Below are 14,055 nucleotides of genomic sequence, written 5' to 3'. Positions count from 1 at the left end.
GGAGAAGCAGACTCCCTGCCGAGCAGGAAGCCCGATGCGGGACTCGATCCCGGGACTCCAGGATCATGACCTGAGCCGAAGGCAGTCGCTTAACCAACTGAGCCACCCAGGCGCCCTTGTGTTCCCTCTCTTGCTGTGTCTATCAGATAAATAAAATCTTAATAATAATAATAATAATAGCAGGTAGGCTGATAGCAGAGCCATACTCTTACCAATTTATCCTATGCTGCTCCAATCTGGTTTAGGACCCCACCAGTCCACCAAACAGCCTTTTCAAAAGGTCTACAATGGCCTACATATTGCCAAACTTAAAAGACATCATGTGCTCACCTTACTCAATTTTGTAGAAGCTATCAACAGAATGATTATCTTTCTCTCTTGGCTTGAGACACCAAACTCTAGATACCGTTTCTCCTTAGCACAGGAGATTGGCCACTTTTCCTTTTTCTACATGGTTCCTAAACATCGGAGTGCCAAGGCTCCAAACTAAGCTTTCTTGTTTTCTCAAACACATACTTTCCCGAAGTGATCTTATCCTATCACCTAACACTATCTAAAAGGTTGATTCCAAAGTTAGTGAGTGGTCTCCTCTTACTTCCACATAGCATCAAACAAGCTTTTCAAATCTAATGTACCCATAATGGATTCTTTTCCCTCCCGAAATGCTTCTCCATAGCCTTCAACATTCTTTAATTAACCAGTTATACGTTTAAGAAGTTGGCATTGTGCTTGAGGTCTTCCTGTTATCATGCACCTCAGTAAATCCTGTTAGCTCACCTCCAAAAAAATCCAGATTTATCCATTTCTATCTCCAATGAAACATCTCTGTCCTAACCTCTATCACCTCGTGTCAGTGATTATTCAACTCTTAAATGGTCACCCTGCCTCTACTCGTTCCCATTTCAATCCACTCTTCAAAAGCATCAAATGATCAAGTGTCAAAACGTTAGTCATATCACTGCCATACTCATTTTGATTCTCATTGCATTTAATAAAATCCAAGCCTTTGTTCAACACAACGTCCTACATCTTATGCTCCATGTCTGTATCTTCAACCACATCCCACAAAACTTTCCCTTCCTACTAGTGTATTATTTTCCTTGTTTATCACAAAATAAAAAATGTAACAACTCCCCACCCCCAACAAGAGCACTAGTAAAATCTCAAAAGGGGGGCGCCTGGGTGGCTCAGTTGGTTGGGCGACTGCCTTCGGCTCAGGTCATGATCCTGGAGTCCCTGGATTGAGTCCCGCATCGGGCTCCCTGCTCAGCAGGGAGTCTGCTTCTCCCTCTGACCCTCCCCCCTCTCATGTACTCGCTCTCTCTCATTCTCTCTCAAATAAATAAATAAAATCTTTAAAAAAAAAAAAAATCTCAAAAGGGCAGCAGCATGTTGTCTTGATACTGTGTATCTAATGTCTAGCATGTAATAGGTGGTAAGCAAGTATTTGTCAAAAAAGTTTGCAAAAGGGGCACCTGGGGGGCTCAGTCGTTAAGCGTCTGCCTTCGGCTCAGGTCATGATCCCAGGGTCCTGGGATTGAGCCCCACATCGGGCCCCCTGCTCAGCAGGAAGCCTGCTTCTCCCTCTCCCACTCCCCCTGCTTGTGTTCCCTCTCTCGTTGTGTCTCTGTCAAATAAATAAAATCTTTAAAAAAAAAAAAAAGAAATACAAATTCTCAGCTCCCACTTCAGATTTACTGAATCAGCACCTCTGGAGGTAAAGCTCAAGCAGCAAGCACTTTCGGGGACTCTAATGTACACTGAAGTTTAAGAATCACTGACTTTGATGAAAACACTGGGGAAAAAAAGTAAGGCTAAATAAATGCCAGCTTATGTTATCATTACTTTGTATGACAAAATCACATTTAACTTTGTTATTCATTGGTGGAAAATAGTAACATTACAAAGCCAGTTTTTTTCACAAAAAAGCTTGTGTTGGAGCTAGTATTTTAGACACAGAACACCTTAAATTTGAAATACATATGCAATCAAGGAAAGCAAAGAAAGTGTTGCTTACCGTAACAGACACAACTAAGGAATACCTTAAATGGTAGATTAAGGTTGACTGATAATTAGGACATTTTAGAGGTTTTTTGTTGTGCTTGGGGTAAATAAAGGAGACTGTTTAGTGGCCCTTACATGGTTTGGGTATTATAGAAGGTATTTATCCAAGCAATGTGGGATTAACCAAGATTTATCTTACAAATCTTGTCTAATGATTCAGGTGTCCAACTGTCAAGTCACTTACCAATTAGAATGAAGTAAGATAGACGTACTTGGGGGTTCAGATCACCCACCTCCTGACATGCTGAGTAATAACAATTCTGAACTTCAGATTCAATTTTCCTCTATGGGTCAATACAACCAGTTTTGCTCTGTGGGGGAGGAGTCCTAGGCCATAGCCAGTGAACACATAAGGCATTCCCCTGGTTTTGTCTTAGGGTCAGGCTTTAATTACTCTGTTGACTCCAAAGCTGCACAAACAGGAGCAGAGTTAAGAGTTAAGTGAAGCAAGACAGATTAAAGAGAAAAAAATACTTTAGGAAAATGTTTTAGGACTAAAATCTTATATACAATATTTTTCTTAACTGGCAGGTGATAAAATGGAGGCAATTTTAAAATGGTGTACAGGGGCGCCTGGGTGGCTCCAATGGTTAAGCATCTGCTTTCAGCTCAGGTCATGATTCCAGGGTCCTGGAATCGAGCCCCACGTTGGGCTCCTGGCTCGGCAGGGAGCCTGCTTCTCCCTCTCCCTCTGTCTCCCCGCCCTGCTCATGCTCTCTATCTCTGTGTCTCAAATGAATAAATAAAATCTTAAAAAAATAAAATAAAATAAAATGTGTACAAACATGTGGTATAATTCCTCAGTAGATTAATATAGAACAACCTTTTTAAACAGGGGGTGGGGGACTTCATATTAAAAAGGACTAAGATTTGGGGTGCCTGGGTGGTTCAGTTAAGCACCCGGCTCTTGATTTCAGCTCAGGATATGATCTCAGGGTTTTGGGATGGAGCCCAGCATTGGGCTCTACACTCACCTAGGAGTCTGCTCAAAGATTCTCTCCCTCTTCCTCTGCACCCCGCCACTCTCTTTAATAAATAAATAAATCTTAAGGGGGGAGGGGAGACCTGAGCTGAGATCATTGTTGGAAGCTTAACCAACTGAGCCACCCAGGTTCTCCCAAAACTTAAAGCTGTTTTCATGAAAATGTACAGGACAGCAAAATTGGTATTCCAAAATCAGTTTATCTGAAAAAGACAAGTTATATGAAGTATGTGCATGTACACTTACTGAACTAAAAGTTCTTAAAAATTTCTAAGCTCAAATGGTATGTTGCAAAGTAATGTTAGAAATGTAAAGACAGACCATACAGTGCACACCATAACATGTAAAAATAAAACAGATTTGGATTATGCTGTCATTTTTAATTTTAATAAAATAGATAATTTCGTATTACATAGAGAGCAAGTCCATCCACTCATTATTGATAAAATTTTAGAAATATTTTCTATAAAAAGTTTAGTACTTGATTGGGAATGAATCCATTAGAACATGATTTCTACAGGTACAGTGTTCCCATCCTCACCCCCATTCTTATTAATTTTGAGAAAATTTAAAAATACAGAAAAGTACAAAAAATAAGACAAGATATCCATATACCACAATCCAGAATTATCCAGTATTTTGATATATTTACTTGCAGTCTTTTTAGTTTTTAAGAGAAATGGATGTTTATATATAAAACTGAAGTCCCTTTAAACAGTCCCCATCCCATCCCTCCCACACTCATCCCCTTTCCCTTCTCCACTCTTCACAAGCAACCACTATCAAGAGTTTGGTCTGTATCTTCCAATCCATTTCAAAAACATTTTAAAAACATACATACATATATGTATCCATTACCAATACATAGTACTGAATTTTGTGAGAAAAGTTTTAAAATTTACAAAAATGTCATTGTAATATATGTTATTCTGCAACTTCATTTTCCCCCTTCAACATGATTTTTGAGATCTTTCTCTGTAATACATGTAGATCTTGCTTGTTAAATTTTACAGATATACAGTATTTCATCATTAAGTATTTTCCATTTTGTTCCCGATGGGCATTTAAGTTGTTTCCAACTTATGGCTACTACAAATCATGCCACAGTAAATAGACTGGTATATATTTCCTAAGCATACAAACTCAGAATTTCTAGGTATTCTTAAACTTGTTATAAGGAATGTTTCCCTACTCCCAAGGTCATAACCATTTCAGTATGTAGCTTTTTCATATTCCTGTTTTTATCTTCTTGGATCTTACCTTGGTGTATATATAGTTCATGGTTTGTTTTTTTCCTTGGAGAACAGATTACCTCCAAATCATTGTTTACATAGTCTCATTATCTTCTCACCTCCCATTGCCATTTCTATCATAGTCTAAATTCTAATAAATGCATAGGTGTTTCCAGAATCTCTTCTGTTCTGCTAAATCAATATAAAAGTCTCTTCCTTTCCAAAACTTACAACTTATTTTTTTATTACATTGGTGAAAATCTCCAGATCTATGCAGATAGCAATAAGAAGCATGTTTCCCATTCCCAATTTTAGTGGAAATGCATCTAAAGTTTCAGCATTACCTGCACCATCAGCTTTTTTGTTGGGTGCAGGATTTTTATCATACAAATGTCTTTCTCTTCAGTATAAATTCCCTGGTGTCCAGGACGTTTTTCGCTTTTGTTTTCCTCATTTGTGATACTTTCCTTGAGCATGATTATTTCTGATGTGCTACGAGGCTTAAATTCTTAGTCAATGCTTTCCAATTTTTAAGATATTTACGTGGTTTTTAATGAGTATGAATTTTCTGATGTCTAATGTGGTGTGACTTCTGGCTAAAAGCTTTCCCACATTCACTACATTGATAAGGCTTCTTACCTGTGTGTATTCTCAAATGCAGAGCAAGGGTTGAGAACTGAGAGAAAGCTTTCCCACACTCATTACAACCATAGGGTTTCTCACCTGTATGGCTTCTCACATGCACAGTAAGAGATGAACTTTGAGAGAAGGCTTTTCCACATACATTGCATTCATAAGGTTTATCACCTGAATGAATTCTCACATGTACAATAAGCGATGTTCGTTGAGAGAAGGCTTTTCCACATTCATTACATTCATAGGGTTTCTCTCCAGTGTGAATGTTTTGATGTTTTATGAGGTACTTCTTCTGGCCAAAAGCTGTTCCACATTCACTACATTTAAAGGGTTTCTCTCCAATATGAATTTTCTCATGCTCAGTAAGGTTAGACTTGCCACTGAAGGTTTTTCCACACTCCTTACATACAAAAGGCTTCTCTCCCGTGTGAGTTCTCTGGTGTCTGATGAGGTTTGACTTCTGAATGAAAGCTTTCCCACAATCCTTACACTCAAAAGGTTTCTCTCCAGTGTGAATTTTCTGATGGGTAAGGAGGTTTTCCTTCTGGCTGAAGGATTTTCCACATTCATTACATTCAAAAAGCTTCTCTCCAGTATGGGTGTTCTGATGTTTAATGACATACTGCTTTTGGCTAAAGGCTTTTCCACATTCATTACATTCAAAAGGTTTCTCTCTATTATGAAAATGCTCATGCTCCGTGAGATTTGATTTGTGGCTGAAGACTTTCCCACATACCTTACAAGCAAAGGGGTTTTCCCCACTACAAATTCTCTGCTGACTGAGGTGTGACATCTGAATGGAAGCTTTCCCACATTCACAAGGTTTCTCTCCAGTATGAATTTTTTGATGAATGAGGATTTACTTTTGGCTGAAGGTATTTCCACATTTCTTACATTTGAAGGGCTTCTCTGTGTGTATGACCTTTCAAATGTAAAGGGATAAAATTCAAGAGAAAACTTTATAATACACAGTACATTACAAGCTTTGTCTCCAAGTATAAATTTTCTAATGCTCAATGAGGTTTTGTTATATTCACTGGTTTCTCTCCAGTAAAAATTTTCTTCTGCTCAATGAGATCTGTCATCTAGCTAAAGGCTCCTCAGTATTCCTTAGAACAGGGTTTCTCTCCAGCCTGACTTCTACATTTAATGAGGTGTGACATGTGAGTGAAAGTTTTCCCACATTCAGTAAATTCATAGGGTTTCTCGCCAGTATGAATGCTCTGTTTTCAGAAAGCGTTCAAACTTTTTTAACTAAGGCATTTCCACACTGACTTACACTTAAAGGGGGTTATTACCATAAAGAATAAGCTGTGGCAGGATTTCCAAACTAAATTAAGTTGATGATTCTTTCCTACACAACTTCCCTCATGATTATAAGCTAAACTGTGTTTCAAATTCTTTCTAGGTAAGTTGAAAAAGATGTTGCCCTTAAAAGATACAATGTCTGAGATCAGAGGAAGTATTTTTCCAATTTTCTTATATTCACTGCTTTTTGTTTTTCCTCAGTCTTTACTGGAGATGGATGCAACTTCCTTCCCAAGTCTTGTTGCCTCTCTATCTGCTCATCATCTTCTCAGGCTTCTTCTAAAATGGAGTACAAAGAATCATCATTTAAAGGAGTTAATGTATAAAGTGCTTAGTACTGTGGCTGACAAATGATAAGCACTCGATAGTTAGCTTTATGTTACCATTATTTATGAGTTTTCCCATTACTAGTAATAAAATTTTGGATTGTGCTTTTGGGATGAACTCTGGAAGCCCACCTCACAGTATGAAAAAATCCTCATGACCAATGTCACCAAGTAACTTTTGAGAAGGAAACGCTTGTGGAGGATATCTGCATAGAAAATTAACATTCATGGGCACACAGAGCTTAAGGATTACTCTTGAAAAATAACCTTTCCCATTTCTTAGTTCAGCAAACTGAATGTAACCAACAATGAGGAATTAACAAGTAGGATAAAAAGATGACATAAAATTGAGAAAGTCTCCCAGGATGTCTAAGAAAAGGAAAGGAATTAACCAACAACTGCTTCCTTCCAAAACTCCAATTAAAGACAAGAAAAGGGAAAATGGTACAAGCTCACAAGAAAAAATGGACAGGACTAGAGACATCAATACACACAGACATTAACAAATTTCCTGATAACATAAGAGCACACAAAAGATTTTCAACACAGCAGAGCTGAGGAAGTTTAAGTATGTAAAGATACTGCAGAAGATGCCAATGTCAAACCAATTTATGCCACAAAATATCAGAAAGACTAAGGAAATGAAGGGAATCAAGTACCTCAAAAGAAGGAATAAAGGATGGTAGCTGAAAAAAAGATAATATAAAGTGCAGTTGGAGCACTACCCTCCCAGTAGGACCACTCCTTTGTAGGAAATGGAAATTATTCTTTGCAGAAATTTAATCAGAGAAGCTCCAGGCTCAGGGACATCCAGTAAGAGATGATAAGGGAGAGGTGCTACACTGAAATCAAGGGGATTAAATCTGTACATAATATGGTGAGCCCTCCAGGACAGTCTGTAGCTCATGCCAAAAAGGGTTGGCCTTCGTAATATATACCTGTGAGCAGGGTATGAAAGGCTCCTTCTCTGAAAAACCTGAAAAGCCCATGAAAAAACTCAGTAGATACCCCTCCAAGATGTTATCTGTCACCTGTACGCTCTCTCTTTTTTTTTTTTTTTGACCAAAACAAAGGACCTGGACACATCAGGGTTTGTGTGAGTAAAGCAGTATAATTATTCTGTGGAGACCCTGGTCCATAAGGCATTCCCCTCCCCCACTTTTTTTAAGATTTTATTTTTAAGTAATCTCTACACCCAGCGTGGGGCTTGAACTCACAACCCCGAGATCAAAAGTCACAAGCCCACCAATTGAGCCAGCCAGGCACTTTTTTTTTTTTTTTAAAGATTTATTTGAGAGAGAGAGAGAGAACGAGTGGGAGGGGCCCAGGGAGAGGGAGAGAATCTCAAGCAGACTCCCTGCTGAGCACAGAGCCTGACACGACCTCACTGGATCTCATGACCCTGAGATCATGAGCTGAGCCAAAACCAAGAGTCAAACACTTAACCAACTGTGCCACCCAGGTACCCCACCCCATGGCATTCTACTTTTGATTCACTGAAACCTACCAGATGACTAGAAGCAACCAGGCATGAAAGAACTTGTGATCACCTTTTAGTGGATCAGTCTTAAATATGGTCGCAGCCAATATTTCAAACACATTTGAGGAACCCCTACTAATAAGACAGATCAACATCAAAAGAAAAAATAAGAATGTCTGAGAAATATAGGTAAGGAACAATAAACAACAACAAAACCTAAAACCAATCAGACAGATGATATTTTATCAGTGAAACAATAATCTGGTTCTGTAAGCAAGAAACAAAAAGTTCCTTTGAAATTAAGATGGGGAGTGGGAAGTTAGACTGTATTATTCACTAATTAACAGGGTCCTCTTACTGGAGAAGGATTATAGTACTTCACCCTAGCAAACTCAGGCATGGCCAGCTAACCTGTTTGGCCAATGAAATATAAGCCCAAGTGACAAGTATTTCCCGGAAGAAGCTTTAAGAAGACAAATTCAGGGACACCTGGGTGGCACAGTCGGTGGAGCATGAGACTCTTGATCTTGGGGTTGTGAGTTTGAGCCCCATGTTGGGTGCAGAGATTACTTAAAAATAAAATCTTAGGGGGCGCCTGGGTGGCTCAGTCGTTGGGCAGCTGCCTTCAGCTCAGGTCATGATCCCAGAGTCCTGGGATCGAGTCCCACATGGGGCTCCCTGCTCAGAGGGGAGCCTGCTTCTCCCTCTCCCACTCCCCCTGCTTGTGTTCCTGCTCTCTCTGTCTCTGTCTCTGTCAAATAAACAAATAAAATCTTTAAAAAAAATAAAAAATAAAAATAAAATAAAATCTTAGGGGTGCCGGGGTGGCTCAGTCAGTTGAGTGTCTGCCTTTGGCTCAGGTCATAATCCCAGGGTCCTGGGGTCAAACCCCACGTTGGGCTCCCTGCTCAGTAGGGAGTATGCTTCTCCCTCTCCCTCTGCCCCTGCTCTCTCTTGCTCACTCTCTCTCAAACAAATAAAATCTTTAAAAAATAAATAAAAATAAAAATAAAATCTAAAAAAAAAAAAAGATAACAAATTCAATGCCAGTTACTCAAAAAATTAAAAATAGGGGCACCTGGGCAGCTCAGTTGTTAAGCGTCTGCCTTTGGGTCAGGTCATGATCCCAGGGTCCTGGGATCGAGCCCTGAATCAGGCTCCCTGCTTCGCGGGAAGCCTGCTTCTCCCTCTCCCACGCCCCCTGCTTATGTTCCCTCTCTCGCTGTGTGTGTCTCTGTCAAATGTAAATAAAATCTTTAAAAAAAAAAATTAAAAATAGAACTAACCATATTCACTTCTGGTTATACATCCAAAGAAAATGAAAACATTAAGTCAAAAAGATATATGTGCCCCCATGTTCACTGCAGCATTATTTACAACAGCCGAGTTATGGAAACAATCTAAATGTCCATCAATGGATGAACAGAGATAATGCGGTACATACATACAATGGAATATTATTCAGCCATTAAAAAGAACGAAATCTTGCCATTTGCAACAACATGGATGGAACTTGAGGATATTACAGTAAGTGAAAGAAGTCAAACACAATGTATGATCTCACTTATATGTGGAATCTTTTTTTTTTTTTTAAGATTTTATTTATTTATTTGACAGAGAGAGACAGCGAGAGAGGGAACACAAGCAGGGAGAGTGGGAGAGGGAGAAGCAGGCTTCCCACCGAGCAGGGAGCCCGATGCGGGGCTCGATCCCAGGGCCCTGGGATCATGACCTGAGCCGAAGGCAGATGCTTAACAACTGAGCCACCCAGGCGCCCCTCTATGTGGAATCTTAAACAACTAAGCTCACAGATAGAGAACATACTGATGGTTGCCAGAGGTGGGGTTGGGGTGTGGGCAAAATGGGTGAAAGGGGTCAAAGGTACAATTTCCAGTTATAAAATAAGTCATGGGGATGTAATGTACAGCATGGGAACTACAGTTAGGAATACCGTATTGCATATTTGAAAGTTGCTAAGAGAGTAGTTCTTAAATGTTCTCATCGGAAGAAAAAAAAGTTCTTTAACCATGTGTGTTGACAGATGCTAACTAGAGTTACTGTGGTGATCACTTCATAATATATACAAGCATCAATTATGTTGCAGTGGGAGGGGGGATGGGGTAATTGGGTGATGGGCATTAAGGAGGGGACCTGATGTAATGAGGACTGGGTGTTATTTGCAACTGATGAATCACTAAATTCTACCCCTGAAACTAATAATATACTGTATGTTAACTAGCTTGAATTGAAATAAAATCTTAGGGAAAAAAATATATTGTATATCTAAAACTAATATAATGTTGTGGGTGAATTAGACCTCAATAAATTTTTTTAAAAGACAAATTCAGAGCATAAACCAAGGTAACATATTAGCTGAGTGAAGTAAGTTCCAGAAAACAAAAGAAGAACACTGATTAAATACTCAAAGAAAAACAAAACAAAAAAAAGCTTCCTCTCCTGTAAGCCATGAATCTCTAGACGTAAAGGGCACACTTAGTACCTTGCATGATGAAAACAAGATGCACACCTACATGTATCACCATGGTATTTCAAAAGAAAAAGAGGCCATAAATAAAAAAAAAACTATTATATATGTACACACACACACATATATATCACCAAACTACACGTAGATATGTATCACCGAAAGGAACAGGAATCAGAATGTCACCGAATTTCTCAACAGAAAAACGAGAAGCTAAAAGACAAAACTCTGAGGGAAAATTCTAAGCTTAGCCTACCAATCTAATGGGACAAAGCCATTTTTCAGGTATGCAAATGTTAAAAAATTTTATCTCAATGCACCTTTCCTCTCAGGATGCTACTAGATGAGCTCCACCAAATTAGTAGGCAGAGAAGGTGATACAGAATCCAAGAAAGGGGATATAACATGGGGAAAACAAATGAAAAAAAGTCTTTGATAATGTTGATGAAAAACTACAAGATAAGAGCTATCAGGTCAAAGTACAGCCAGTTCTGACTGGAGCAGAAGGACAAAAATTCTACAGGTAAATCTCCATGGGGAAAAAAGTTTCCCAGTGCATTTGACCATGTGGAAACTAGTATTTAGAGAGCTTTTAACTATTCTATGGAGTCTGTGCTAAATACAGAAAACCAAGGAAACAAAAGTATGACAAATATAAATTCCATGAAAGAAAAAAAAGTATAATAAATAAAATTCTATACTACACAAATACTTCTATTCTACATGAAAGGATAATAGTTGTCTCAAAAAGATGTCTTAAATAAGTTGTGAGCTAAACTAGTCACTTTTTTCATGGAACACTATTAATTTACTTCAATAAATTAATAAATGACTGCCCTACAAATTATGGTTATTCAGACTTGGGTATTATTTGGCAGGTACTTTCTTGAGACAGAACGAAGTGAGAATCATTTCAAGAAAAACAATGGACAGTACATGTTGCCAACGATAAAATTTGAGTTTTCAAACAAAAATTAAAATTTTGGAAAATCTGTATCCTTCACCATGAGATTGATAGGTCCCAATACTTAAAAGACTTTGATATGGGGCGCCTGGGTGGCTCAGTCGTTAAGCGTCTGCCTTCGGCTCAGGTCGTGGTCCCAGGGTCCTGGGATCAAGCCCCACATCCGGCTCCCTGCTCAGCGGGAAGCCTGCTTCTCCCTCTCCCACTCCCCCTGCTTGTGTTCCCTCTCTCGCTGTGTCTCTCTCTATCAAATAAATAAAATCTTTAAAAAAAAAAAAGACTTTGATATGTTAATATTTGAAAGATCTGTATAACTTAACTGACCAATACATGATGTTTCAAAAGTCATGCATGGGCAAGAGACCCACTCAAATTTTAAGACAGACCAACAGATTTTACCTAAGAAAACAAAAAAATACAGAGTTTCAAATTCTATATTGCAGCTAATCTTTTTTTTTTTAAGATTTTTTTTTATTTATTTATTTGAGACAGAGAATGAGAGAGAGAGAGCACATGAGAGGGGGGAGGGTCAGAGGGAGAAGCAGGCTCCTCACTGAGCAGGGAGCCCGATGCAGAGGGGGGAGGGTCAGAGGGAGAAGCAGGCTCCTCACTGAGCAGGGAGCCCGATGCGGGACTCGATCCCGGGATTCCAGGATCATGACCTGAGCCAAAGGCAGTCGCTTAACCAACTGAGCCACCCAGGCGCCCTGCAGCTAATCTTGAAAAAATTATTTATCAGGTGTTAATGTAGTACCAAAGAATATCCACAACTATCTGAAAAGGCTACTGAAATATTTCTCCCTTTCTAACTACATCTGTGTGAAGCACAATTTTTTCATATACGTCAACCAAAATAACAAGTTACAACAGCAGAAATGAGAAATCTAGCTGTCTTCTATTAAACCAGACATTAAAGATATAGATATGACAAACACTGACTCTCTTCTCACTGAACTTTTTCATTTTGAAAAATTATTTTTTTTAAATTTGTCAGAGAGAGAGACAGAGAGAGAGACAGAGAGAGCATGAACAGGGGGAGCGGCAGGCAGAGGGAGAAGCAGGCTCCCCACTAAACAAGAAGCCTGATGTGGGACTTGATCCCAGGACCCCGGGATCATGACCCGAGCCGAAGGCACTTAACTGACTGAGCCACCTAGGTGTCCCTGGAAAATTATTTTTATTAAGAAATATAATTTAGGGGCGCCTGTATGGCTCAGTCGTTAAGCATCTGCCTTCGGCTCAGGTCATTATCCCAGGGTCCTGGGATCGAGCCCCACATCAGGCTCCCTGCTCAGCGGGAAGCCTGCTTCTCCCTCTCCCACTCGCCCTGCTTGTGTTCCCTCTCTCACTGTGTCTCTCTCTGTCAAATAAATAAATAAAATCTTTAAAAAAAGAAAGAAAGGAAGGAAGGAAGAAAGAAATATAATTTAAGGGGCACCTGGGTGGCTCAGTCGTTAAGCATCTGCCTTCGGCTCAGGTCATGATCCCAGGGTCCTGGGATCAAGTCCCGCATTGGGCTCCCTGCTCGGCGGGAAGCTGGCTTCTCCCTCTCCCACTCCCCCTGCTTGTGTTCCCTCTCTCTGTCAAATAAATAAAATCTTTAATAAAAAAAAAAAGAAATATAATTTAAATTTACAAGTAATGGGATTATTATTTTTTAATAAATACACTTTTAAAAGTTTCTCAATTTTACTTTTAAATAAGGCAAATATCACTAAAGTCCACATAAACCAAAAGGTCTTCATGTTTGTTTATATATTCCATTGTGGAATGTGGTAAAACACACAACATAAAATTTGCCATTAACTATTTTTTTAAAAAGCCATCCAGGCGCCCCTACCATTAACTATTTTTTCCTTTTACTTTTTGTAATTGAGGTATAATTGACATAACATTATACGTTCTTTAGGTTCAGGTGTACGACAAGGATTCGGTATTTGTATACACTGCAAAATGGTTACAAGTCTAGTTAACATCTGTCACCATACATACAGATCTTTTACTTGTTATGAAAATTTTTAAAATCCAGGTGGTCCTCAAGTTTTAAGAATATAAAGGTGATTGCTAATGGGTACCAAGTTTCCTTTTTGTGCAGATGAAAATGTTCCGGAATTAGTGGTGATGGTTGCGCAACTTGGGAATATACTAAAAACCACTGAATTGTATACTCTAAAAGGATGCATTTTATGTTATGTGAAGTAAATCTCAATAAAGCTGTCATTAAAAAAAAAGTGGAAGTCTGAAAACTGCTACTCAAAACATTTCTCATTACTCATTCAACAAATACCTTCTTTCCTTACTCTGTGCATGGCACACTTCTAAGCTCTAGGGATAAACAATACGGACCAAAACTCACAAAATTCGCTGTCCTCATCAAGATTACACTATAGTGGACAGATAAATAAAGAAGATGGTTTGTTAAAAAGCTGTAACTGCTATGGAAAAAAGATCAGAGAAGGGTAGAGTTTTAATTTTAGATAGAGTGGCCTCTGAGAAGGCAAGATTCAAGACATAAAAGAAGAAAGTGATCCTTACAGGTATCTGGAAGAGCATTCTGAACAGATTTTAAAGAAATTCA

At 38.9% G+C, this 14,055-nt stretch overlaps 1 protein-coding gene across 7 annotated transcripts in view; it reads right to left on the bottom strand.

The window, feature by feature from the left end:
- Positions 1–3,411: 3,411 nt before the first annotated feature.
- ZNF146 (zinc finger protein 146) overlaps positions 3,412–14,055 on the bottom strand; it is a 26,379-nt gene continuing 15,735 nt past the window's right edge. For 6 of the 7 annotated variants that reach the window (XM_031026123.2, XM_031026122.2, XM_031026121.2 and 3 more), the window contains one exon: positions 3,412–6,501. In XM_031026123.2, coding sequence (XP_030881983.1) covers positions 4,829–5,707 — 879 coding nt within the window. In that variant the 5' untranslated portion in view covers positions 5,708–6,501 and the 3' untranslated portion in view covers positions 3,412–4,828. The remainder of the gene's footprint in view (positions 6,502–14,055) is intronic. The other variant, XM_031026126.2, reaches the window with a different exon arrangement.

The sequence above is a fragment of the Leptonychotes weddellii genome, chromosome 16 (genome assembly GCF_054177405.1).
Source record: "Leptonychotes weddellii isolate Sample4059 chromosome 16, ASM5417740v2, whole genome shotgun sequence".
Lineage (NCBI taxonomy): Eukaryota > Metazoa > Chordata > Mammalia > Carnivora > Phocidae > Leptonychotes > Leptonychotes weddellii.
Note: the sequence above shows the minus strand (reverse complement) of the source record. Positions and strands in the feature narration are given on the sequence as shown.